The sequence below is a fragment of the Sorex fumeus genome, unplaced genomic scaffold (assembly GCF_029834395.1).
Source record: "Sorex fumeus unplaced genomic scaffold, SorFum_2.1 ptg000098l, whole genome shotgun sequence".
NCBI lineage: Eukaryota > Metazoa > Chordata > Mammalia > Eulipotyphla > Soricidae > Sorex > Sorex fumeus.
The window spans coordinates 79,175,683-79,203,440 of record NW_026606155.1 but is presented as its reverse complement, the minus strand read 5'-3'; the positions used below and the strand labels follow the sequence as shown (position 1 = coordinate 79,203,440).

Sequence of the window (27,758 nt, the reverse complement as noted above, 5' to 3'; positions counted from 1 at the left end):
TATCTCTAACCACTGAAATTTAATTTGTTCAGAAGCAATTTCTAAATTGATTAAATACTTAGTACAAAATAGTTTGCTTAGAAATGAGTACTGTTGATTCTTGCTTTGTTCTAACAAGGATGAATAATTCAGTTGTTTATTTTATTGTTTAAATTTCACAGAAATCCTCCAAATGTCACTCAGTCTTGATAGCAAAGAAAAAACACTCTTGGGAAAATTCAAGGGAAATTGAATTGTAGTTTTAGACTTCTGTTTCTTTAGTAGGTAGGTTGAATTTGGTCGTAGATAACTTTTGCAACTAAGTGGGAGACTCAAAACTAAATTAGTACATTATTAGTCTTGAAATGGAAATAAATAACAAATGATTATGAATTTTTACAATTTCTTTGTCATTTAACACTGAGCCTTAACAACTTTTTCCTTAATTAATTTAGCACAGAAAGAGAGATAATAGTGCTGCAAATTAGTGACCTAATATTTTGTCTTGAGCTCACTGTTTAATGGAAGAACTCCAGATGGTTATCGTTCCCCATTTTAGAAATGTTTTATACTTTTGCTGTTAAGAAAAACAAAAGATTTTTAACGTCAAAAAAAATTTTAGTCAGATGCTTGAAATTCTGTTACTTTTAGAACTATTTTATATAAAGTACCATTCATCTCTGTGCTTGTTTTATTAACCTGGACTTGAGTAATTCTACAAAAGTGAAGGATTGGAAGTTTAAAGAAAAAAATGTCTAGTGCTTTATTTGCTGTATCAATTTCTTGTTTAGTTACCCAGGCCCTGGAACATCACTGACATTCACAAATGTTTCTTATTTAATAATGTCATGTTGCCAGAAGTCCAAATATTGCCACTCAGAGCTATAATGCAAGTGTGCTTCTCTAATGAATGGTTCATATTAAAAATGGTAGAATGCCTTTCAGATGAAAAACACTTTAAATTCAGCAGATCATTTTTTTCTCAACAGGCAGGAACTCATTAACAGAATAATACTGGTAACTGAGGCATTTTTCAAAGAAAATAATATCCCCTATAAGTGCAAGCTGCATATTTTCTCATCTTTAGCATAAGTAGGCCTAGTTTTTGTTTGTTTGTTTGTTTGTTTTTTAGAAAAATGACAACTTGTATCCAATTGATCTTGTCTTTGTGAACAAACTTCTCAGTATGGAGACAAGTGAATACAGGGTGAACAAATCTAGGTTTAAATTTCTAGACAAATCCTCCTTCTAAACTTACAATTATCACCATTACCCTATGACTGAATGTCTTTATCATCCCTATATCTGTGTTGGGTGCCTTTTAAATGTGATATAGAATTCTACAAGTAAATAAGATTATCACATCAAGTACATTTTATAATAGAAGTTCATTTCCAGCCTTATGTGTCTGTGTTCCATATCTTTAGGATACTGCTTTTAAGAGTAGGCTGTAGGGCTTTGTTATAAACTCATGTTTGCAGGTTCGTATTTTGGTGATTTGAATAGGAGTCATACATACCAATTTAGTGATCTTTTAAAAAATATGAATGATTCAATTATACTCTCAGATATAGAAAATAAGGGTTATGTAGATTTGTCAGCTGATAAATTTTATTTTTTTCAGAGTTGAATTTATTTCTTTGAAAAAAACTTGGCTAATATTGCTATCAATAAAAAAGTGTCTACATTGAAAATAAAGTTGTTGGATTTTTCTTTTTTTGGTAGGAGTACTGCTATTTATTCAGCCACTGATTAGCTGATTGAATTGGGCATGAACTCCACCTTATTTTTTTTTCATAGTTTTATTTATTTTTCTTCTTATATTTATTTATTGAATCACTGTGGGAAAAGTTACTAAGCTTTCAGGTTTAAGTCTCGGTCATACATGATCAAACACCTCTCCCTTCACCAGTACTCATTTTTCACCACCAAGAACCCCAATATACCCACCCTCCCACCCCTCCCAATGCCTGTGAGGCAGATGATTTCACTTACCTCTTCTCTACATTGATTGCATTCATTATTTCGACAAAAGATGCACCATTATTGTTTAGAATTTCCCCCCCAACAATCAGAATTGTTGAAAAGGCATTGGGAAATACTTGTTTTCTATAGCTGGTTATGAGAAACATATAATGTTGCGCAGCTGCTATTGCGGCCACGTGATTTTGGATTTCTGCAAAGAGCCAGATAATTACGAGATTGATTTCTGTGCATTTGGTGTTATGGCTGTGCTGAAGAGCCGCTCGTGGGGGGGCAACTCATGACCTCAGTAGGGCATGAAGGACAAGCCGGTACCGTCCCCCTTCCCATGAGACTACAATTGCCCCATCACTGCTGGCTCATACCTGGCTTTCCAATAAGCTCTGAGGCGGCAGCCACCTCGTTGCCGAGGGAGGAAAAGGCGGAAGGGAGCAATACCCTTTCCCTCCTGGGGAGGCATGGCACTGTAGTTTAACGCATGGTCCATTCACTTTTCTACCACAAGCTGCCGGGCTCTGGACTATGTCCTTTTGCCTCTGGAGCCATAGCTGTGCTAGAGAGCCGCTCGTGGGGGGCAACTCGTGACCTCCATAGGGCATGAAGGGCGAACTGGCACCGCCCGCTTCCCATGAGACTGCAGTTGCCCCATCACCGCCAGCTTATACCTGGCTTTCCAGTAAGCTCTGTGGCGGCGGCCACCTTGTATGTAGTCCAGATGCATTTCTGCCAAAAGCCTCTGGGTTTCAAAATTTGTTTCTGAGTCTCCGGTATCATGGCTATTAATCAGCTTGATCAGGAGCCAGAGAGGCCTTTTGTAGGCAGCTACTTGGGGTCTTGCTGGGATGGGGAGAAAGGGTCGGCTCCACCCCCATGTGGTGAGGCCCCGTGTGTCTCGTCACTGCAGGCCCAAACCTGACTGTCCAGTGGCCTCTGAAGGATGGTGGTCACCAGGCCGCCAGGGGGAACAGGCCAAGGCACGCAACCTATTCCCACCTGGAGTGGCCCAGCACCAGTAACCTACTTCAGGAACAGGATGCATTTCTGCCAAAAGCCTTTGGGTTCCAAGATTCGTTTCTCAGTCTCTGGGATCGTGACTGTTAAGCAGTTTGATTAGGAACTAGAGAGGCCATCTCTCCAATTATATAGCTGAGCTGGAGGTGGTTTTTGGGTGTGTCTCCTATATACCTAACTTTTGGCCATTTACACAAGGAACATCTGCCTTGCAAGAGCAGTCAGCTAAATTTATTCCTACCCTTCATGCCCCTCCCCAAGTTCTATGGTGTGTAGGCCTTGGTAGTCCCTTGAGAATGACCACATATTGCCTGGTGGTCCCCGAATACCATCAGTGAATCCCTGGTGACCCACCCACTAGCTCAAGCAGAACCACATCACTGACCCCATGCATTAAATCTTCTGCCCAATTAGCAAAGGATTTCCAGCAGTGGCACCCTAGCCTCCTGAGTTCAGCTTGGAAGGAAAGGAAGAGAGAAAGAGGAGAAAAAGAAAAGAATCTTCAAAGCTTAATGTAGATGACAAGTCATGCTTTGTTACTTTATCCTTCCTTTCCATCAGAATTCTCTATCTGTGAACACATCATTACTCTGTCCTGGTCATAGCTTTTTCATTCTGACCACCCTCTTCCATTGTCTTCACTAACTTTCCCTTCTCCCTCAGCTTACCCTTTCTTTGCTGCACCCAGGATCTTACACTGCGCACTCTTGTTGCACTGTGTGTATTCTAATGCATGGGACTCTTAATTGCTTCTTTGGCTTTAAGTCCTCCTACAGGATATGACAACTACATCTTTATATTCTCTTGAGCCTCAGAGTATTCAGTATCCCTAATAGTTTTTATCTACTTTGAAAACAGCATAGACAAAGCTCAATAAACTCACTATTTTTTCTTTTTAAGACATGCATTTACTTTCTCAGTTCAGCACTGTCCTCCTGTTGTTCGTCGATTTGCTCAAGCGGGCACCAGTTGTGAGACTTGTTGTTACTGTTTTTGGCATACGAATACTCCACGGGGAGCTTGCCAGGCTTTGCCGTGTGGGCAGGATACTCTCAGTAGCTTGCCGGGCTCTCCAAGAGGGACAGAGGAATAGAACCTGGATCGGCCACGTGCAAGGCAAACATCCTACCCACTGTGCTATCTCTCCATCCCTCCCTGTGTGTATTGTATCCTTCTTCATTTAGTCTCCAAGTCCTGTTAACTTTGGCTGTATTCTTTTTTAATTTGATCTCATCTCTAATTCTTTCAAAGTGGCTCTTTTCTCTCCTCTTTACCTCATTTTCATTCTTCACATCATCACCGGGTTAACGTTTCTGCTTTTGTAAATCTGAGTATTTCTCACTTAAAATCCAGTGACTGGAGACATATTTTTACACAAAGACATAGAAGAAAATATATGGTAACTTTATTCTCAAGAATTCCAGCTTGGGGGGCTTGAGCAATAGCATAGCGGGTAGGACGTTTGCCTTGAATGCGGCCGACCCAGGTTCGATTCCCAGTATTCCATATGGTCCCCCAAGCACCACCAGGAGTGATTCCTGAGTGCATGAGCCAGGAGTAACCCCTATGCATCGCCAGGTGTGACCCAAAAAGAAAAAAACAATTTGGAAACAATCCAAGAATTTACCAATAAGTAAATAAATGCTTTATTAAAAATGAGAAGAATAAAGTATGGATTAACTAACAACAGGAATGAATCTCAAAATTATACTAAATGATAGAAACTAGAATCAAAATGGTACATAATGTATGATACTATTAATATAAAATTTCGGGAAATACAAACTAATGTATAATGAGATAAAGGAAATTAGTAGTTGCCTAAGTAATTGTTGGGCTGAAAAAGATAAAAGATCTTGGAGAGTAATGTATAGTATAAATATATAAAACAAAATTTTGGTTATATGTTTTAATATTAAGCGAATGACAGGAGGCTCATTGGTCAAGAGGAACACCAGTGTGTTTGCCTTACTGTTTTGGTGAGCACAGTACTGATAGCTCCAAAACTAGAGTTGTCTTTGACTGTTTACCAGAATGTTATCAATTGTGCTGTTATGTTGTAAAAAATGAAATTCCATTTGACTGATGTGTAATATCAATTCATTAATTAATAATGTATATCACTTGTATTATTTAGGAGTCAGAGAAGGCCCTCAACAGATGGGCCTTGGATGATGTCCATTGGACTTTTGAGGACTATTTCTTTTTCTCAGTTTACTGATTTGAAACTTATTCTATTCAAAAAATATCAAAAGATATTTTTTTCCACCTATATGGTCATCTCTTAGCCCAGACAGGTGATACGTAAGTCATCACTGGTTAGAAGGTTAATGTTTTATGTAGTAACGAGAAAATGATTATAGTCCAGGAACAAAGGAGTCATTCCAGCTAAAAGGAATTAACAGTTATCCAGTAGTAGGGCAGTGATGGTGAATGAGTGAGAGTGGTTAGTAGTAATAGTAGCAAAATAGCTATATAAGTAGTTCGAATAATAAAGAGATGATGATATTGACAGGAAAGAACATTTACTGAGAATATCCTAACACACTTACTTGGAATTATTTTATTCAATTTTCTTAATCTTTGAAAATAGGAACTGTTGTTATTTTCACTTCATAAATGAGAAAAAAAGTGTGAATTACATAATTTATTTAAAACCACAGGGCTAGTATGAAGTGGGTTTAGATTTCTAATGGAGAGAAGTTCATGATAGTTGAACAATTAATAATAATCTCTATTTAGCCATTGTCTTAATTTAGCTGGATAGGTCATTCTAGAACTGATTAAGTTAGTACCAAGTAGTAAATGAAACAAATGGAAATTGAATGGACTATAGGGAATACATGTAGAATAAAATAATTATTTTATGAAAGTGTTTAGCATTAAATAAGAATCAAATAAGCAGCACATTTTAAATGAATAACATATGCGATTCATTTTAATAGTATTTTTTATTTAGTTTAGATAGAAAAACACCATTGATTCTATGTTATGAGCTATATATAAAGAGAAATACACATACCTAATGTATGTAAAATAGTGAATATCATACATACATTTTCTTATGGCATTACTTCAGACAGAGAACTATATGCTTTAGAGATAAAACTAATATTTAAATTTTTTGATAGTCGCAACACTAAGCCATATTTGCATTTAATGAGGGACATTTTGTCTTGACATTTTCTATTGGTTGCAATGACTTTTATGAAAAGAAAATAGCAAAGGTTAGAGAAAAGTTATAAGCAAATATTCTCACAGGGTTGTTGAAATTGAAAAGTAAAGGAAATAGCTCTTTTCCTAGAAATGTTATCTAATAGAATCACTTTATTTGGCAGGTTTTTGCTGATGTTTCTGTATCATTTTGGAAAAGATGTTTTTAATAGGACTTCATCTCCAAACCCATAAGAGAGTCTTGCAGGGCATTTTGTTATTTATTATGGCACCCTTTTAGGACATAAGGGTTTATGTTAGTATGTCTCAAAGTTTTGCATTTTTTTTAATGTGAAACACTATGGGCTTTTTAAAAGTAGATTTTTGAGTTTGGAAAGACCAGAGTTACTAACACGGAAGTCATCTCTCAAGTAGTTTCTTCTGTATTCCATATGCTGGGGTGAATTTTATTTTATACCTGCTCATAGAATTTTTATTCAGTTTGTTATTAGTAATTATCCCCTAGTCACTTACTTCATATCTAATTTCTACATAATAGTTCCCTAGTTTATACCTGGTTTGTGTATTATTCTTCCCTAAGTGTGTTATGTTATACTTCTTTGCTTTAAATCTGATCTTAGACCTGTCCTTTCAAATCCCCATGTTGTCCATATCCATCCATATTCTTCATTGAGCTTCTTTTCTTTTTCATTCATGCTTTGTACCCTCTGCAAACTTTGTAATACTTGAATTTTATTCTCTTGGTAGTTACCCTAGAGAGTATGCTGAATGGACCAGTTTTTATTCCACTGGGTCTCTGCTGGATATACTGCTGGGTGTTCTCAGCTGTAACTTTCTTAGTAATAATTCATTGTCATCCTCCATCATAGAATTTTCATCCACTCTGCTACATATTGTTATATCTCGGTATCTTTACTGTCTGTTTCCTGGATATTCCTATATCAGTTACCTTTCTAAAATACAAACAAAATTGTGGTCAATTTTTGCCACTGTCTTGATTTTTCAAATTAATCAGAAAATACTGCTTTTTAACAGAACTATGTTTAAATTATCCTTTAAATGCAAGTCTTTAAGTATATGTTGACTTAGAAAACAATTTAGAAATGTGTTTTAAGTTTTTGGATCTCCATAGACTATGTTTCTAGTTAGTTGCATTTTCAGTTGAAAGAATAATTATTTTCCACATAGCTATGAGAATGACTTGAATAAATGATTTTTTTTTCCTGAATGTAGACTGTATTTTTAGTAAATTACTCTTCTCCAAAGTAGCATTGGAGAAGAACAGTTAATTTATAATTTTCAGGGCCTGATGCAGAACAACTTGTTTATTTATTTTTTAAAGGTTTATTTTTCTTTATCTTCAGGAGAAAGAAGACATCGAGGGAGTGTCAGTTGGGGCTATACTTTCTGATTATCAGCGTGTACGAGTAGAAAATGTGTAAGAGAACTTTGATTTGTCCTGTATCTTTAAAATGTTTGTGTTTTAGAATGTAAATAGTTAAAAAATAAATGTGTCCAAATAATGTTTTCTACATGTTCTGTGGGACTAAATGTATGCATTTATCTAAGTCAAGCATTTACTTTTTCCTATCATTATGTCACACACAAGAAAACTTATATACTGTGAGGTAAAACAAATTCTTCATTATAAAAAAATATAAATGGGACAAATTATTTTATATTTTATATTCTGACTGTCCAGGGTTATATTCTGGTATTAGTAGTTAAATAATTATTTTTCATATAGCACAGCGGGTAGGGCGTTCGCCTTACAAGCGGCCAACATGGCCGACCCGAGTTCGATTCCTCCGCCCCTCTCGGAGAGCCCGGCAAGCTACCGAGAGTATTCGATATGCCAGACACAGTAACAACAAAGTCTCCAATGGAGACGTTACTGGGCCCGCTCGAGCAAATCGACGATCAACGGGAGGGCCTTTACCTTTTTAATTTGAAATCCAGATAGTATATGGGATGGCCAAATATAGATAAAGTAAACAACTGTGTTTAAAAGTTAAACCCCGAATGAACATATTCCCAGGTTAGGAGACTGTTATGTCTAAGAATTTTGCAGTAAGGACAGGAAAGAATAACACTTGAAAATAAATCTTAGCTTAAAAGGATAGACTAGTTTGATAAGTAAAAATTAAACATTGGTGAGAGGTCAGTAAAAACCATAATGATTTAATTACTTGGGTGGTATTTAGTTTTATTTTGTATTTTTTAAGTATCTCAGTGGTTTTACTTTTGGGGTGTTCTGAGATTTCTTACAACAGCAAATTAAGTAAAAACAATCTCTGCAACACTTAGTATATTTTCCAGGATTTGAAATAATTCAAATATCCAACAACACATGTGAATGGATAAGAAAAAGTAAGTGAGATATATTTATATAGTAGAATACTATGCAGTTGTAAAAAATAAAATCTCAGCAGTTCTCTGCAACCTAGGTGGAACTGATGGGTATCACGTTAAGTGAAATAAATCAGAGAAAGTTCACAGATTATCTTGCTCGTCTGCAGTATGTGGAGAAACAAAACAAGGGACTAAACGGTGTTGAATTATAAAAACCCCTGGCCTACAGTTTCAGTTTACCAAGCCAGAACTGGAGCAGGGGTGAGGGAAATAAATATGTAAACTAGAAGTAACATTAAGACAGTGATGTAAGGTACTTTGATAATGTTGAGATGCAGTAACTGTACATCAAAAATATAAATATTAACACTATTGTAAACATGTTTCCTAGCTTACAACAGTGAAAAAATAATCTCTTTGATAATGAAGGTTTAGTTTGAAGTCAAAGGTATATTTTGAAGTCAAAGTATATATGCATAAAAAATATAACGATTTTACATAAACTAATTTTAAAGTTTATGTAAAACTACATGACCAAATATGTGGTATATTTAATAACTGGAATTTTCTGTGCCAGAAAGAGAGCAGTATGGGCTGAAATAGACAACTAGGTAACTTTACAGGGACTGGATTGTGGACTTTTTTTTGAACTCTCATCTCAGCTACCTGTGTGACTTAGACAAGTCACTAGGCTTTCATTACCATTTATTGAATACTTTTTTCTAGGCATTATACTACATTCCTTATCTATGTTACTTATAATCAAGTAATTATGGTTTTCCCTTAGTGATATTTAAGCAAAGGCATGAAAAGCAAGGTCAAGGAGCGTAGGCCTGAGTGAGGAGTAGAAGCAGAGTTGAAATCTGGGACAAATCAGGACAGAATCCAGGTCCCTTTCAAGAACTCTTCTTAATGGGGCTATCAGTTAAAGAAATATCATGATCTGTGTATGTGTTTAAAGAATCACCGTTGAAACTACTTTTATAGTCTACTAAAGTAAAAACTAAATTATAAAAGTTTGAAGAAAAGTAGCAGAGAAAGGAGTTAGGGGGACATTAACACAAGAATAATAGCAGTTTTGACTTGGGTATTAGTGGTTGTTATTGGTAAGGATTAATCATATTCTGTTTTTTCCAAGCGGCCAACATGGCTGACCCGAGTTCGATTCCTCTACCCCTCTCGGTAGAGTCCGGCAAGCTACCGAGAGTATCTCGCCTGCTCTACCCGTGTGGTATTCGATATGTAGACTGGATGTAGAATATGGAAAAAAAAAGAGTTAAAAGATGATTGCACCTTACAATTTTTTAATCTTCTCAAGAACTTTGAGAGAAAATGTTTTTGTCCCTATTTATGAATTAGGAAACAGAAGAGCTTAACAGATCTGCTAAAGTGGTGTAGCTAGGGGACACAGAGTTGACTGCAAAATTTATATTCTTTATACTACTGCAATGGAAAATATGTTGTACAATGCCTTCAGCATAGAATAGTCCATAAAATCATTGGTACTAAAATTTAATTGACACATGTGTGATCTTCAGGTGGCTAGGGAAAGCCCCCACAGCTATCTCTCTCACTGCCTGTGTTCGGTGGTCTTGAGCTGTATCCCCTCCAAGGACGACCAATGCCATGGGCAGTCGAAGGAGGAAACGAGGCCACCAGGCTCATTGGTGATCAGGTGCCATTTATTCCATTCTCCCCACGTGCCTGTTCCAGTGTTACTAAGGTCCCCATTCTAGTCTCACACTGCCCCTTACTCCTGTCTCCTCTTGTCTCTTCTGCTCATCTCTCCACTCTCTCTTGCAGCCACCTCTCGTCTCTCCACGTGCCTGCTCCTGCTTTCTTCTACATTCTTCTCCCTTCTCCCTCTGTCTCCCTTGCTAGTCTCTCCGTGCTCCATCTTGCCGCTCTGGTCTCTCTCCAGTCTCTCATCAACTCCACATACTGGGGGTAGCCACCACACCCGATCCAGTAGCACAATCAACATATCAAAAGCCCTTCCTGATCACCAATGAGGCTCAAGGGAGGGAACTACCACCTAGGGATGTTTCTCCTCTCGTTAGTCCAATAACAATTAACATCTTAATTCTACTTCTTAATATTAGTTATTTTGTATGGATACAGTAAGAGATACATTGAGTTTGTAGTCTTGCTCTCCTGGGGGACATCTCGCTATAGATCTCAGACTACAGTACTCAGGCCAGATTAATCTTTCCTAATAGTGGTAGGGCGTTTGCCTTATAAGCGGCCAACATGGCCGACGCGAGTTCGATTCCTCTACCCCTCTCGGTAGAGCCCAACAACCTACCGAGAGTATCTCGCCCATACTACCCGTGAGGTATTCGATATGCCAAACACAGTAACAATAAGTCTCATGATGGAGACGTTACTGGGCCTGCTTGAGCAAATCAATGAACAACGGGAGGACTGTACTTAACCCTAGCAGGGTCCTAATCTAGATATTACTTTTTGGATCATGACAGAATTTGTCCATGACCGTTCTCTTAACTTATACTTAAGTATTATGGCACTTTGACCTGGCCCATTTTGATGCCAGAGTAGCTTACAGCTTGCCCTGGGTTCATCCAGTCCCTCGTAGAGACCCTGCTTTTGGAGTGCTAGCAGCTGAAGGCTTAAGTTGAGAGAGCAGATGCCAGGGAGTGAATATCATTCGGAGTCAATTAACTCCCAAGTTACAAAAGCATAGCATTAACTGTCTTTCTGTGTCTATGCAAAAAAGGACATTGCTCTGAATTTACTACGCAAAGGACTGAAGGAGAAGAGTAAAGCAATATTTACAAGTTAACAGAGTCTGATTAGAAAATAAAGGCCAGTTGAGGAAGCAGAGCACAAAGAAAGAAGTTACAAGTAAACACAGAGGGATGGGAGCACTGTGATAGGAGTAACCCAATAAACCTAAGCTCCCTGTGGCAAGGCAGAAAGGACAACCAGTTTTATCCTATAGACACATTATTTTGTTAGAATAAATTTTTCAATTTTGAGTAACCTAACTTCACAATTTGGATACTCAAGGAAGTTCTAAAACAATGATCATCTATTATTAACATTTGGAAGTTTTTTGCCTGTATTTCTAAACATAGAGTCTAATTCAAATTAATATTTCTAACTTTCTAGAGATTTCATTTTTATCTGTTTATGCATAGCCTATGGAAATTAAATGTTTATATTATATATAAACTTCATTACGCAAAACATTTTTGAAAGTATTTTAAATGCTAATGTACCTCAGAGAAGCATTGTGTTAAAATCAAAGTAATTGCTATGGATCTGAGTATAGGATATTGAGATACCATCTTATTTCTTTCCTTTTTATTTTATAGGTGTAAACGGCTTAATCTACAGCCATTAGCTTACCTTTGGCAGAGAAATCAAGAAGATTTGCTTCGAGAAATGATATCATCTAACATTCAAGCAATCATTATCAAAGTAGCAGCTTTGGGTATGTACCCAGACTTTCAAAACTGTCTGTTGCATTGCAGATAATCAGAGTTCACTAATATGGAATTATAATAAAAAGAGAAGGATAATGTAGAATATAAAATGTGGAGTCAAGCTGAAGAATTGAGTTAAGTAATATATGTAAAAAGAAGATAAGTATTAAAGTGAACTTTCCATCAAAATTATTAATAATGAGTATCTTGAAATATATATGCATATATATAGATATATAGCTCCAATAATAGTATAATATTATAGTTCCTTATGTTTTTTGAATTTTAGGTTCATAGGATACAGAAATTATGGGTTGGTTGTTTTGGAAGCTTCTTAAAAATCTGTATTTGACACATAATATTTCTTTGTATCTAAAAAATATGAATAATGCGAAAAAATAATGATGGCTTTGTTTAGTATCTGGAAAAACAGGAAAATGAGTTTTTATTGGTGATGGTGAGAAAGTCATTTTTGAAAGAATAGTTTTTGATCTTTTAGCCTAGAGAACAGAAAAGTGATCCTGTGATTCAAACATGGATATTATATATGTACATATTTAATTTATTGATTTGAATTTTTTATAATTATATTCATTTTCTGAGAAACCATAGGGTTTGAAGCCAATACATTTATTTCCTCAACCCACTATGACCAATACCCTGAAGCCTCAGAATTCTCAAAGCCTAATTCATGTACCTCTTTTGAGATGTTTCCTTACTAATCTCTGAAATAATGAGGTTTGAGCTGTGGAAGATATTACAGGGAAATCTACATTTGTAATTTCACACACAGCAGAAATGTCACATATATTTCTTACTGGTAAATATCGTACTTTCTCTTCCTGTTGAATGAGAGGAGTTGTTTTTAATGGAAAGCCTTGTTTACAGAACCTGTCACTGATCTATTTAGAAGTAAAAAAGAGAAAGAGTTGGGTAGTAGGTTCTTAATTTTTAGAAAAGGTTGTCGGGAACTTTAAAAATGGAAATTGTCACTGCCACATGAGTTTCTACATGAATCTATACAAAGTATGTTCCCTCTCTTTTTCTTTATCACTTTTTTTGGGGGGTTTCTATGAGGAAGTTAATGTAACCTCACTGTAGTACATATTCTATTCCTTTTATTAGTAGAAAAAGGAATGAATTAGAATTTAAAAAAAAAGCTTTGCCTCATTCAAAAGACATAGCCATAGATTATGATATTACTGTTGTCTTTATTTCTGTTTGAACTGATATTGTGTGTTTTCATTTGTGTGTGCGGATATGTGCACATGCCTATATATAGGTATATATAGAAAGAGATGAGAATTAACTGTACTGAACATTTAATAAAGTAGAGAATGTTATAATGATTTTTGCCCTATTGTCCCAATAATGTAAGTATAGATCTAATTTTAGCATTTACAATGTATAGTTTCCATGGATTGCCATAGGTGTGCAGTGATGAAAGTTATTCTCAGGAACAGTATTAAAGAAATGTTTATCCCACTTCTTGGAATATATCCCGAGAATGCAAAAAAGCACAGTAGAAATGACACCTGTACCTATATGTTCCTTGCAGCACTGTTCACAATAGCCAAACTCTGGAAACAACCCAAGTGCCCTCAAACAGATGACTGGTTAAAGAAATTTTGGTACCTCTACACAATGGAATACTATGCAGCTGTCAGGAGAGATGACGTCATGAACTTTGCTTATAAATGGATAGACAGGGAGAGTATCATGCTAAGTGAAATGAGTCAGAAAGAGAGGGATAGACATAGAAGGATGGCACTCATTTGTGGAGTATATAACAACATAACATGAGGCTGACACCTAAGGATAGTAGAGACATGGGACAGGTAGATTGCTCCATAGCTGGAAGCCTGCCTCATAAGCAAAGGGCAGCTAAAATAGAGAAGGGATCACTAAGAAAATGATGGCTGGAGGAATCGGTCGAGATGGGAGATGTGTGCATAAAGTAAAGAACCAAACATGATGGCCTCTCAGTAGTATTATAGCAAAACAATGCCCCCAAATAGAGAGAGAGTATGGCGAAAATTGTCTGCCATGGAGGCAGGGGGAGGATGGGAAAGGGGGGGGTATACTGGGGATATTGGTGGTAGGGAATGTGCTCTGGTAGAGGGATGGGTGTTTGATCATTGTGTGATTGTAACCCAAACATGAAAGCTTGCAACTATCTCAAGGTGATTCAATAAAATTTAAAAAAAGAAAATGTTTATCAAGTGTTATATCCTTTCTAAAGACACACAAGCATAAAAAAAATCAACATAAGTTTCTAAGCTCTTTTAAAGCTTTCATAAAGGTTTTAAGCAAAAAAAAGGGGGGGAATATAGTTAATTCTATGGGGAAAAGGAGTCAACAAAATTTTATGGTGCTTTAAATTATGGAATTACCTTTTAAAAATCTTGATTGTGTGTATACATATTACAATTGATAAAATTAGTTTCAGGTGCACAATATAATAATTTGGTGCAGGAATATTATAAAAATATTATTAAATGATTACCACATAAGTTACCTTCATACTCAAATATTGTTACATATATCTTTTTCATGTCATAAAGACTTATAACTTATAGCTATTATAATAGGTGTGAGGTGATGTTTCATTGTGGTTTTGATTTCTGTTTTCCTAATGATTACTGATGGTGAGCATCTTTTCATGTAACTATTGACCATCTGTATATACTCTTTGAAATAATGTCTATGTAGATACTCTGCATATTTTTAATTGGTTGGTTTGTTTGAAACTATATTTCTAATATAATTGTGTTATATAACCTTGATATCTTGCCAAAATCAATGAACTTGTGAAATTTTCACTTTTAACAACTTAGCATCTTAAGAAGTTTCTAGTTTTTAGGCTTAAAGAACCAGTTGTACCTTGGATTTTAGAACAATCTTGACTTATAGACATACTTTTAATCACATGAGCATTACATGAAGATAATTTTTGCTATCTAAAGATAATTTTCCTCATTAAAGTTTCCATGCTTTTTTTTCCTCTTCCTCCAGCTATTTCTTTTCTCAGAGAAAGTCAGAAGTATAGTGATTTTTAGGTCACTATTTTTCAGTTTGTAGAAATACTATGATTTTTTTATATGATCTGAATAGTCACTTGAATGGCTTTTTACTCTGAGTGTGAATTTCAACTTGCCTTTAATTCAGTATGTCTTAGGATGGCATTCCTGTCAATAAATTCCATCTAGCTTGGAGGTTTACGTTAGTTTTTCAGTAGCCCCTAATTGAAGTATAACATAAATTACTATTTTCTTGTTTTGTTTTGTTTTGGAGCTATATCCAGCGGTCCTCAAGACTTACTCCTGGCTCTGTACCTCACTCTTGGTGTGACTCAGGACACAATCAGGGGTGCCAGGTTTGAACCTAAGTTGGCCTCATGGAAGGCAAGCACTGTTTCTCTCTGCCTATGTACTCGCTCTCCAAACCCCATCAATGTTTTTAAAATGTGCAGACCCTTAGTTATAACTTGATGAATTTTCATTACATTAACATACTTATGTTATCAAAATCCAAATGTAAGTGATGTAAGCTACATGTATTAGAGATCTTACATGTTAAGATCTGAGTTGGAGCATACCTAATATGGCTAGAAAATACCAGAAGGGCTACACTATTAATCCTGCCTCTCTCTACTTCATCTGGCCCTTTGATTTCTTATATCCTTGAAATTGTTGGTAAAGCTTAAAAATACTATATATGAGTAGATAAAATTGAAATTTATTCTAACTTTTACTCACTTTAAAGATAAATTAGTTTATTTAAGTCAAAAATAACTGCTGGGTTAATAGCATTTGGCAAGTAAAATATAGACTTAAAATTGTACAAGGCTTTTGCGCTATTTTTACAAATTTAGTAAGTATACTTTTTAGTACAGTGTATAAGAATTTTAAGTTGTAAATGCTAAATGAAGGTAAACTATGTTTTAAAAGACATCACTGTCACTGTCACTGTCCCTGTCCTCCTGTTCTTCATCAATTTTCTCGAGCGGGCCCAGTAACATCTCCATTGTGACACTTGTTACTGTGTCTGGCATATCGAATACATCACAGGTAACTTGCCAGGCTTTGCCGTGCGGGCAAGATACTCTCGGTAGCTTGCCGGGCTCTCCGAGAGGAGCGGAAGAATCAAACCCAGGTCGGCTGGGTCGGTCGTGTGCAAGGCAAATGCCTTACCCATTGTGCTATTGCTCCAGTCCTTAAAAGATGTAAGTAATAAATTGTTTAAAAGTGAGGGACTCTGGTGATGGGAAATGGGCACTGGTGAAGGGATGGGTATTTGATCATTGTATAATTGAAACCCAAGCACAAAAATTTGTAAGTCTACAACTGTACCTCATGATATCTCACTAATAAAAACTAAAATAAATAAATAAATAAATAAAAGTGAGAGACTATAGATTGATTAATAGGGAAAAATGGCAAATCAATATTGCAAAATAATTCAAAAGAAGGCAAGAAAGTGTTTAAAATACAGAACATATGGGAAAGATCATAAATAAAAGTAAGATAGCGATGTAAACCCAATCATTCCAGTAATTACGTTCAATGTTTAGTAATGATCACAACACTTACAAATAAAAGGGAGGGAATTTCATACTTGATTTAAAAAACAACAAAAAAAGCTAAGGTCCAACAAATTGGTTATAAGTGATATAATAAATTTGAACAAAGTAGTCTTTAATAAGTGAAATACCAATAGGAATAAAGAGGGACATTTCATTCTGATAAAGGAACTATTTTATGAAGAGAAGATAATGTAGTACTGTAGCACTGTCCTGTAGCAACCCTGTGCTATCGCCCCAGCAACCCTAAAGAGAAGATAATAGTCTAAATATTATATTAATATTATAAATATTAAATAGTCTAAAGATAATAGTCTAAATAGTCTTAAGAGAAGATAATAGTCTAAATATTCACCAATAACAGAACTTTGATACAACATAAAATTCATAATTAGCACAAATGGACAAAATACTTGGAACTTCCATTTCATTTTAATTATGGTCACGGTCCTCCCGTTGTTCATCGATTTGCTCAAGCTGACCCAGTAACATCTCCATCGTGAGACTTGTTGTTACTGTGTTTGGCATTTTGAATATGTCATAGGTAGATTGCCAGGCTTTGCCGTGCAGGCGAGATATAGTTAACTAAAAAGAAAGCCAATAGGGATTGTAGTCAAAGTTGCTTGGGGTAGAGGAGAGTTCCCAAGCAGTGTTCAGGGGGTCGGAGGACCACTCCCAGGAATACTCAGAAAATTGGGCTGTGCAGTTTAATGCTTGACGTAGTAGTGATGCAAGACAGCTAGAGCCTTGTGGTGCGAGAAGCCACCACGCCACACCCAGTGGTGCTTGGAGACTTCCAGGACTATACCCTAATATTTTCTAGGGGGTGCATTCAGTGTTGGGATCTCACTCAGAACCTGATACATGCAATATATATTCTCCAACCCCTGAGCTATCTCCATGACCTGGAACAAAGATGTTTGAACAATACTAACAACCTTTTTGGCCTACTGGCCACTCACAAAATATTTCAACCATTAAGTGCAAAAGAACACATTATTTGCATTGCATAGTTTTCTTATTTTTCAGCATGATAGACCTTACTGTGGATTCTGTAAATTAAATTGCTGTATATGAAATCAGACAAAGTATTCTCAAGACCGTAGAAAAAATAGAAATTAATAAGGAATGTATCAGAAAGTCCCCCCCATAATTTTGATACTAATCAACATAGTTACTAATAATAACTCAGTAGTCAAGTAAGTATTTGAAAATAAAAAAAAACATTGAAACATATAACAGTATGTGGGTTACAAATAAAGCTTCCAGTTATTATGACGGAAATAGCCAGTTCTCTGTCCATCTTAGGCAAGACATGTATTTCAGGGCCATACTACATTTGTTAACTTGCTCAGAACAATAGTGTCTCTGAAAGCAGGAATGGGCAATTATTACACAAGTTAATTAAAATTACTCTGAAAAAAACAAGATTTGAACATTAGCTTAACCAATTTGGAGCTTTTATACTAATACTGAAGAGAACAATGCTAAGACTGCAGTGGTAAAATGTCTATGATTGGGAGGTTTTAAGATGTTTATGATTGGGACTACAAACATGCAAATATATATTTGAATATATATATGCAAAGAGCTTGAATAAAATAGTAATACGGAAACAAAATGAATCATGGGAAATGGAAAGAGCACTCCACAGACTTAAGCGTGGTCCTGTTTTCTGCAGAGAAGATGCTAATGTATATGTTACACTGAATGATTTCATATGGGTAATTTAGAGCAACAATAGCTGATGACTTAGTAGAGGGGTATTTTACTGTGGTTGCCACTGAATTTTTGATGTATAGGCTTTGTTACCATTTTTGACATAGTTCTGATGGCCTGTTACTAATATAGGTGGAAAATTTTGAACAGTAGAGCTTTTTTACTTCTAAGCATGAATCAAAAACAATTTATTACTAAGATATATATCTAAGTATAATGGAAAGCAGATTTCTACTACTTTTTCAAAGATAGGATATATAAATATTCATTTAAGGGAATTGAAACACCACCCATAAGGAGACTGGTTTGGGAGTAATATGATAAATCAATATTATTGACAATTCCTATCCAACCTTATGCTAAGTATGCTTATGGAAACCCTAGGACACCGAGACAGATCATATTTGACATAATATACTGCTAACTGACAATCTGGTGAAACATGCATATTATTTAGTGCTATTTGATTATTTTCATTCTTTAAGTTTTCAGCAAAGATTGCTACTAGATAAGACCTCAGTTATTCTAAGTTGCATAACTATCACATATACCATGATAACCAAGTTGTGACTCTTTTCCTCTGCTGTGGCAAATGTTTTATTGTTGTTAGGATTTTGGTACTTGTCTTGGGATGCTGTGTCAGACCAAAATAATGGTGCCTAAAACTCATCATGAGGAAAGGACCATGCTAGTCCAAAGAGAGCCACTAGAGGGAGCTCTCTTCCAGGAGACTGCCTGTATCTAGAAATGGCCCTGGAGGGACAATAAAGCTTTAAATCACTGTTCTAATAGAGTATTTACTTTAATGGAATTGGGCAAATAAGGGAACAACAGTGTATTATCCTGAAGAAAGCAAGTTGTATAATGACATCTGGAAACCAACACCTGTTAAAACTTGTAATGTGATATCTGTTACATAGTCATGTCCTCAAACCAAATGGAATCCGAAATCTAATGACGCATGTCTAGCTACTACCTGTGTCACTGTAAATTTAATGTGCATGAGAAAGTGGCCTGTTGATTTTTTGTTTTGGGTTTTTTTTTGTTTGATTTTACGGAAATTAAGAGTGGTACTGTATTTGATTTCCCATGCTAACTTGAACCAGAGCGATTCCAACATGACAGAGAAGGACTTGGAGAACAAATAAGGTCCATGGTGAAAGTATCATGCTAAGCGAAATGTGTCAGAAAGAGAGGGACAGACATAGAAAGATTGCATTCATCTGGGGACATGAAGTAACAAAATAGGAAACTGACACCCAAGAATAGCCAAGATAAGTACCAGAAGGTTTATTCCATGGCTTGGAGGCCAGCCACACACGCTAGGGGAAAAAGCAGCTCAGATAGAGAAGGGAGCACCAAATAAAGGGTGTTGGGAGGATCCTCCCAGGATGGGAGAAGCATGCTGAAAGTAGACTATAGACCAAACATGATTGCCCCTCAATGTCTCTTTTGCAAACCACAGCACCAAAAAGGAGAGAGAGAACAAAAGGGAATGCCCTGCCACAGAGGCAGGGGGATGGTGGGGGGAGGGATACTGGGAGCATTGGAGGTGGAGAATGGGCACTGGTGAAGGGATGGGTACTCGATCACTGTATAACTGAAACCCAAGCACAACAATTTGTAAGTCTACAACTGTACCTCATGGTGTTTCACTAATAAAAATTTTTTAAAAACCCAAAAAACTAATAAGGTCCATGATTATTGCTGATATGCTAGGCTGTTTGATTACTTCCATTGCTTATTACCAATGAAGATTAGTACTAGATAAGATTTCAAATCATTTGAAACTCATTTGATGTTCCAATTTTTAGATTTAACTCAATTTTCCTTTTTTTTTTGGTACCACATTATATATATGGAGTTGAAGGGGAAATGTGTGTCAATTTTGGCACAGATTTGTGAGCAAATTTTACAAAACTTGGATCTAGGCTAAAAGAAAACTCAGAAAGACTGAATTCTCCGTTGTGTTTACAATGCAGCACTGGATGAGACCAGGACCCTGAATGAATCTTATAGATTTAAAGTTGGAGAAACAAAGTGTGGGGGGGGATGGGGGGATGGGGGGAGGGTGTTGTCTGTGTGTGCATATGTTTCCAGGGATTAAACCCAGAGTCTTGCCTTCATGCAAGGCATGACATATTCAGTAAGCCATATCTCTGGCCTCTTTTCTTTACTATTTTCAAGGAAACTTTCAGAGGGAAAGGGAGTAGCTATGTCTTTGCTAAGTAAATATAAAGACTTTATTTCAGGACATTTACCTAGGGGAGATGCGATTACCTCAAACATTACATCGCATTCCCATCATCTCATTCCTGGGATAAGAGCTGGGGCATAAGTCCATAGTATATGATCTTTGGTGACCAGCTTCTTTCATTTAATGTTTCACAGCTCACCTATATTATGTCATATATATAGATGGTCAATATTTGTTCAATATTTGATTTCTTGTCATATATTATTCCTTCTTTTTATGTACTGCTTTAGTTTGCTAGCACTTTGTTTAGGAATTTTATAAGTTTGCTAGCACTTTGTTTAGGAATGTTGATAAGTTTTATATGTGAGATTGACATTCGTTATTCTTCCCCGGTAATGGCAGGTGTGAATAATAAGGTTGCTCTGTTCTCATACTGTCACTGTTCTCCCTTTGTTCATCGATTTGCTCGAGCGGTCTCAGTAACGTCTCCATTTTGATACTTGTTGTTACTGTGTTTGGCATATTGAATACGTCACAGGTAGCTTGCCAGGCTTTGCCACGCGGGCGAGATATTCTCATAGTTTGCTGGGCTCTCCGAGAGGGGCGGAGGAATCGAACCCGGCTCAGCCGGGCTGGATGTGTGCAAGGCAAACGCCCTACCGCTGTGCTATCACTCCAACCCCTGGTCTCATAATACTTTAAAATATTTCTTTTTTTTTCGATTGTTGGAAATATTTTTTCTAAGACTGTTTTTAATTCTTCAAACTTTTCTTTTATACTGTAAGTTTATTATTTACATTTGATATGTCTGCATTTAATATGTTTGCATCTTCTGTTCCTTCTCTTAATCATTTCTTCATGCTCTCTTCCTATGTATATATGTATATATACACATATATGCCTATATGTGTATATATACATATATACATGTTACAATAGTTTTAATATTTATGGATTTTTTATACATATTTACCACACCTCACCACCACCAGAGTGCCTGAAACTTATTCCACTGTCCTTGTGTCACTTCTGTCCTACCTCCTTCCCCAGTGATTGCTTATCTCAGTTCTGTAATCCAAAGCAAAGGGTTTTTCATCTTTTGAAACTGTTCCCTGTCTTGTTTCTCTATATGTCTTAGATTAGTGAAGTCATATGGTATTTGTACTTCTGTCTCTACCTTAATTCACTTAGCATACCTACCTTCCAATTCTATTCAAGTTGCAGTACAAGCTTTTATCTTCATGTAGCTGCCTAGTTTGTGTGTCTGCATATAAACACATATACTGAGCTTCTTTATTGAAAATTTGAGTTGTTTATATGATCTCACTATTGTACCAATTGCTGCAATAAAAATGATGTATCTTTTAAAATTAATGTTCTTGTGTTTTAAAGACAGATGTCAGGAAGTGGAGTTGCTGTGTCATACGAAATCTCTATGCTTACTTTCTTGAAATCTGTCCATACTGTTTTTCATAGAGGGTGAACCAGACAACATCACAACTAATAGTAAAAGAGGTTTCCCGTTTAACCACATTCTTACCGTGCAAAGCATGAAAACTGGATCCTTATTACTCCTGTAAGGGTGGTGGGGGGGTATTAATTTGAAGTCTTTTTATTTTGTGGGTTTTTTGCTTTATATGTTGATTTTATGTTTCATTACTTCTGCTTCTGTTTTATTTTTCTTAATATCAATATGACCACCCAAGATGAATAGCTATATTTTTATCATTATAATCCAGTATAATAGCACTTATACTTTCCAGTATATATGCCTGACATTTAAAAAAAAATTGCTCATCTTCATTCTACTTCATGTTTTAGGGATTCATGTTTTAGGGATTTATATCTATAATTTTTAACAAAATTTTTGTTTCAAGATGTGCTGTATTAATCTGGGCATCTAGTTTGTGACACATAGATATTTATTCACTTTAGTTTATGTAATACTATTTTATTGTGCCTCGACTTGACCTTTAAGATAGTGTGCTGGATTCAGGGTCAAAATGTGTCACTTTAGCTCCTGACTTTATTATAACTTAGCTTTGCAGCTTCTTTCATTAAGCTCCAGAACCACTATTCTTCATTTTCTTATTGGTAAAACAAGTATTTTTCTATGTGTCCTACTAAAACCTTCACAACTAAAATGAAACAGTATGTGTGAAAGCTCTTTTTTAAATAGTTATACGTATTATACACATTTTTATTACAGCTAGTCAGGGGTAATTATAACTGACTTGATATGTTGTAGTATATGTTAACAAGTAAACTTGATAGGTCAGCCTTTTCCCCATATTTCATTTTTCCATTTGTCAAAATGAATATAGTGTTATATAACTGCTTAAGATATAAATCCAATTCTTTTTCTTTTCTTATCTTACCTTTTAAAATTACTGCAAGTTTCCAATGCAATAGATGGAATATAGGTGAGATAATAGAAGCCTCTGGTTTTCAATTTTACCAAATCAAGAAAACATATGCTTTTTTATTTTGAGAGGTTCAGAAAAGTTAATTGTTCAAATCTTGGGGCCTTTTGGCATCTTATGCTTAATTGTTAGTCTCATTATTTTATTTGCTGCATTAAAATAATCAGATCAAATGTAGTTTTATGTTTTGGAAGCCTAATGCAATTTCAAATTTCTAAGTAACTGTTTTTAATAAACCTAAAATATTTAATTTGAAAGATATAAGAAATGAATTAATAGTTGATACCATAAATTTGGACTAATATCGCAAATTTTATGAGTAAGATTTTTGTTAAATAAAGATATAAAAATTTATTGCACAAATCCAAATACTATACAGTCTTCAAATTCCCAAAACTACAAATAGTTTTACATAGTAATTGAATTGAAATCACTGACTTTATTTATTGACTATCAGATAAAGAAAGATCTTATAAGAAAAAATTCTTCATCTGCCTCTAGGAGAGTAATTAGATATGACAAATTTCCTGCGGCCTGTATGCTTTGAGGCCTTTCAGCTATGCTGAAGCAGTTACTGAATTGCTTCGTGTGTGTGTGTGTGTGTGTGTATGTTTGTGTGTGTGTGTGTGTGTGCATGTGCGCACGTGTGGCATAAGAGTTACTTAACATTTCAAGTTACAAAAAACATAAGATACAGATTATCTCTATATAACTAGGTGACTAGCTATAGGTACTTTATAAACCAAATTGTAATAAATGCACTAACAAATAATAGACTCCAGTTAGAAAAATAAGTCTGCTAATGGCATGCAATTATTACGTCTTAGTCCCTAACTCATTAAATGTTAGGATTATTACAGATTACTTCCCCTTTTTGTTGCTCTTCAATCTGTTAATTTTTCCCTGGAAAAGTTCAAATTTCACTTAAATAACGATCACGATCATGATCACGACCAACCTGTTGTTCGTCGATTGCCTCAAGCAGGCCCCAGTAACGTCTCCTTCCTAACCCTGAGATTTTTTTAAAAAGTGCCATATTCAAGGCTCTTTCAGGGTTAGGGGAATGAGACCCATTATTGTTACTGGTATTTGGCATATTAGGTATACCACGGGGAGTTTGCCAGACTCTGCCGCGTGGGCAGGTTGCATTTGGTAGCCTGCCAGGTTGTCCAAATTAAGAATGAGATAATAAGATGTTGCGCGGCCGCATTCTCGGCCTCATGCTTCCAGGAGCTGGGTTTTATAGTCTCTGGGTCTTGGCCATTGATGGGATTACAGGGCGCCAGGGGGCCAGTTGGTGGGTGTGACCCTTGCCTACTGGAATATGGAGGATCTGGGTGGAGGAAGCTCAGCCCCGATCCGCTCAGCCCCGGGAACTGCATGCCTTTGTTCCTCTGCTGGTACCTTCATGCGTGTGGAGAGTGGTCTCAGCATGGTGATGGCTGGTTCTGGAGGTCTTCGGCTTAAATAACATACATTTGAATACATCTGAATAAGTAAAATGTCTTATTTTCATCTTTTATTGTTTAATTCAATAATTACAAAATAACAAGGTAAATTTTGTTCCATCACCCAGGTCACGGTCACGGTCCTCCCGTTGTTCATCAATTTGCTCGAGCGGGCCCAGTAACGTCTCCATTGTGAGACTTCTTGTTACTGTGTTTGGCATATCCAATACGTCACGGGGAGCTTGCCAGGCTTTGCCGTGTGGGCGAGATACTCTAAGTAGCTTGCTGGGCTCTCTGAGAGGGGTGGAGGAATTGAACTCGGGTCGGCCATGTTGGCTGCGTGTAAGGCAAACGCCCTACCACTGTGCTATCGCTCCAGCCCTGTCACCCAAGTCAACATCAGAAAATCAATTTTTTCTTTTTCTTTCAGTTTTTTTCTACCACAAAATTTGTTCTTCACCATCTTCTAGTACCTAGCTCAGATTCAGCCACTGTTGCCTCTCCTAACTCATATATACTGTGCATCAACTTATAGTTAAGATAAAGTAGCATTATCAACACACCAACATACAATTAAGATATAATGAAATTTGGTTAAAACAGATATGGGAATAAAACATAAAATGGCATTACTAAAGTGTTATTTATATTAGGCATAATTTTTCTCATAGAAATTCTTTTTATCTTGAATTCTATTGATATTTAAAGTGTGATTTTATTTATTTACAGCTTTTCAAAAATACACCTCCAGTGTAAAGACATCAGATGTTGTGTGTATGTTAGTAAGCATGTATCTTTCTAATGTGTCAGTGGCACATGTGGCAGCCCAAGCAGCTAAGGATACCTGTAGAGTTGCACTATCAGATTTAAAGTGGATATTGTGTTTCATTATAGGACCTTTATTTAACCAAATTCAGGGAAAAAAGTAGTCTAAATGAGTCTTAAATCCATGCAAAATGTATTGTAAAAGTAACTGGATTTTCAGCCATTTTCTCCAGAAAAATATTAATATAAATATCAAAATTTTCTTTTTCATGGTTTTTTTTTTGTGTGTTCTTCAATGAACAGGTTTGTGTTAAAATGGGACATAGAAATAGGTATAATTCAGTGAGCAGTCTGTGATCAGAAAAATGAAAGAAGTGACCAGCTCTCATTTGGCTACTTAAAAATCAGTATCATGACTTTTACTGGTTCTTATACAGAGGGAATCGGACAGATATTCAGTAGGTAAGGTGCTTGCGGTATATGTGACCGTCCTGGTTTCTATTCTTGGAACTGCATTTGATTTCCTAAGTCTTGAAAAAAGTGATCCTGGACTGTAAAGCCAGGAGTAAGTCCTGAGTGCTGTCGGCTGTGTGTGGCCCAAAACCAAACAAAAAATCTTACACAGAACACTTGCTTTGAAACTTAGATGCATGCCTTTTGGATTCTGTTTAATAGGTAAAATTTTTGTTATATATTTATCTTGTAATTCCCTGTTGATCTCTTGTTCTCTTTTTTTTTAGGGGGGGTGAGGCAGACTTGGGGGCTAGGGTTGTGTCACACTCAGCAATGCTCAGGGCTCACTCCTGGCTCTGCACTCAGGAATTAGTTCTGGCAGTGTTCAGAGGACTCTAGGGCTTGCGGGGGATCTAAGCCAGGACAGCCGCGTGCAAGGCAAATGCTATGCTTGTTGCACTATGGCTCCAGCCCCTGATCTCTTGTTTCCTTCTCAATTTTAGAAGCATGTGTGCCTTCTCCATTGATTCTCTATGTCTTGTCTATGGTGAACATTTTTAAAAATTAGTTTGAAAGCAATCTGTACTTCTATTAGAGGCAACCCGGTGCTATGGAAAGAAAGAGAAATTTTCCTTGGAACTTTGTTTTCATTAGTTAGCACATTTTTGCAGTCAACGACAATTTCTCTTGTGGTCTCTCCTTCCAAAGACTGTGCTTATTTATTTTCCCCAATAGTCCCATGTGACCTTGTTAAAAGCCTCATGTAATTCCCAAATAAATTACATTTACTGGTTTACTTCTATCTAGTATTTTATTGACATTTCCAGATAAGTTTAATAGGATGGAGAGAAACAGTGTTCTCTTTATAGACTCAGTGGCTGATTTGACCTTAGTAGGTTAACCTTATCCTGATGTTGAAGGAAGCTATTCTTAATTAGACTCTATCAGTTTCTCCATTATCACCTAGAGAGCCACTGGTCTGTAATTCTATAAATCTTAATTTGATTGTTTTTCTTTTCCTACAAAAAAGCTACCATATTAGCAAATGTGCAATATTTGGAAACAGTTGCTGGTTTTCCAGATACATTGCATATCCTCAGTCATTTCACACTTTATTTCCTTCAGAAACTCTCAGTTGAATACCATCTGGTCATGGTGATTTATTGCTGTGGAATTTTTCAAGTTGCTCTATAATTTCCTCCTAGGAGATTGCTCTTGGCTACCACCCCACAGCTTTTCTCAGAAAATGTCCTTGGGATAGTCGTTTCCCCAATATCTTGTACAGTAAAGGTCAATGCCAAGTAAAACAGAATTAAACTCTCTGCTGCTTCTCTTCTTACTTGTCCTCATTGCAAGTCCTTGTCTTCATAAATGGGAGAAATTGAGCTGTTACTCCAACCACTCATCTTGACTGGTTACCCTTCTTATTCCCTTTCCCTTTTTTTTTCCCCCAGATTCTTCCTTTCTCTGACAAAATACCTTTTTGGTGTTTAATTCAGTAACAAAAATCTCAATGTTAAAAGATGTTCCAGATACCTTAAACATGTTTATAGATTTATCTGTAGAATTGTTTCCAAAAATTAGACACAGATTGCTATGTTCACCTTTCAGATAATATATGCTATGTATTCATACACCCAGTATCCTTATCTCCCTTCCAAATAACCTGGATAGTTTTTAAACTCTTTGTTTGCCTCTTGGAAAACTGCTTCCTAGTTTTTTCTCTCCAGATTCTTCATATACTTTAAAAAGTCTCACTCTTTGGGTTAACCTCGGAAGCCCATACTAATTAGAATAGACCACTAATTGTGTAGCCTCCCACTTGCTGAGTTCCACTCCTACACATTCTCACCTATGCCAGTTCCTATATGTTACATTAAGATGTTTCCTTTCTTATAATTGCCCCAAATAAGTGAAGATCAGACATCTTAATTATTATTGCTACACATTGTGCTCTCTGTCATTCATTTGGATAATAATGGACATAATTAAAATCATTCCTTGCAATAGCCTTCTTAGAAAAGAATGCCAAACAGTAGAGGTTAAAAGTAATTTGCATTATTCTTTCATATTTTGAAGATAGCATGTTCTTTGCACACTGACTTTTTTAAAAATAATTCTTTTGTTTAAATGCTGCTCCTCAGTGGGCACTGAGTATAGTTAATTGTTATTAGGAATAAAATTCTATCTTTTAGCACAGAATTTTTAAACTCCAAAGTTAAG

General features: G+C 36.0%; 1 protein-coding gene across 1 annotated transcript in view; it reads left to right on the top strand.

Annotated features, from left to right (window-relative positions):
* DPH6 (diphthamine biosynthesis 6) overlaps positions 1-27,758 on the top strand; it is a 159,811-nt gene that overhangs the window by 98,879 nt on the left and 33,174 nt on the right. The window contains exons 4-5 of the mRNA XM_056133843.1: positions 7,512-7,585; positions 11,838-11,956. Of these exons, the coding sequence (XP_055989818.1) occupies positions 7,512-7,585; positions 11,838-11,956 (193 nt within the window). The remainder of the gene's footprint in view (positions 1-7,511; positions 7,586-11,837; positions 11,957-27,758) is intronic.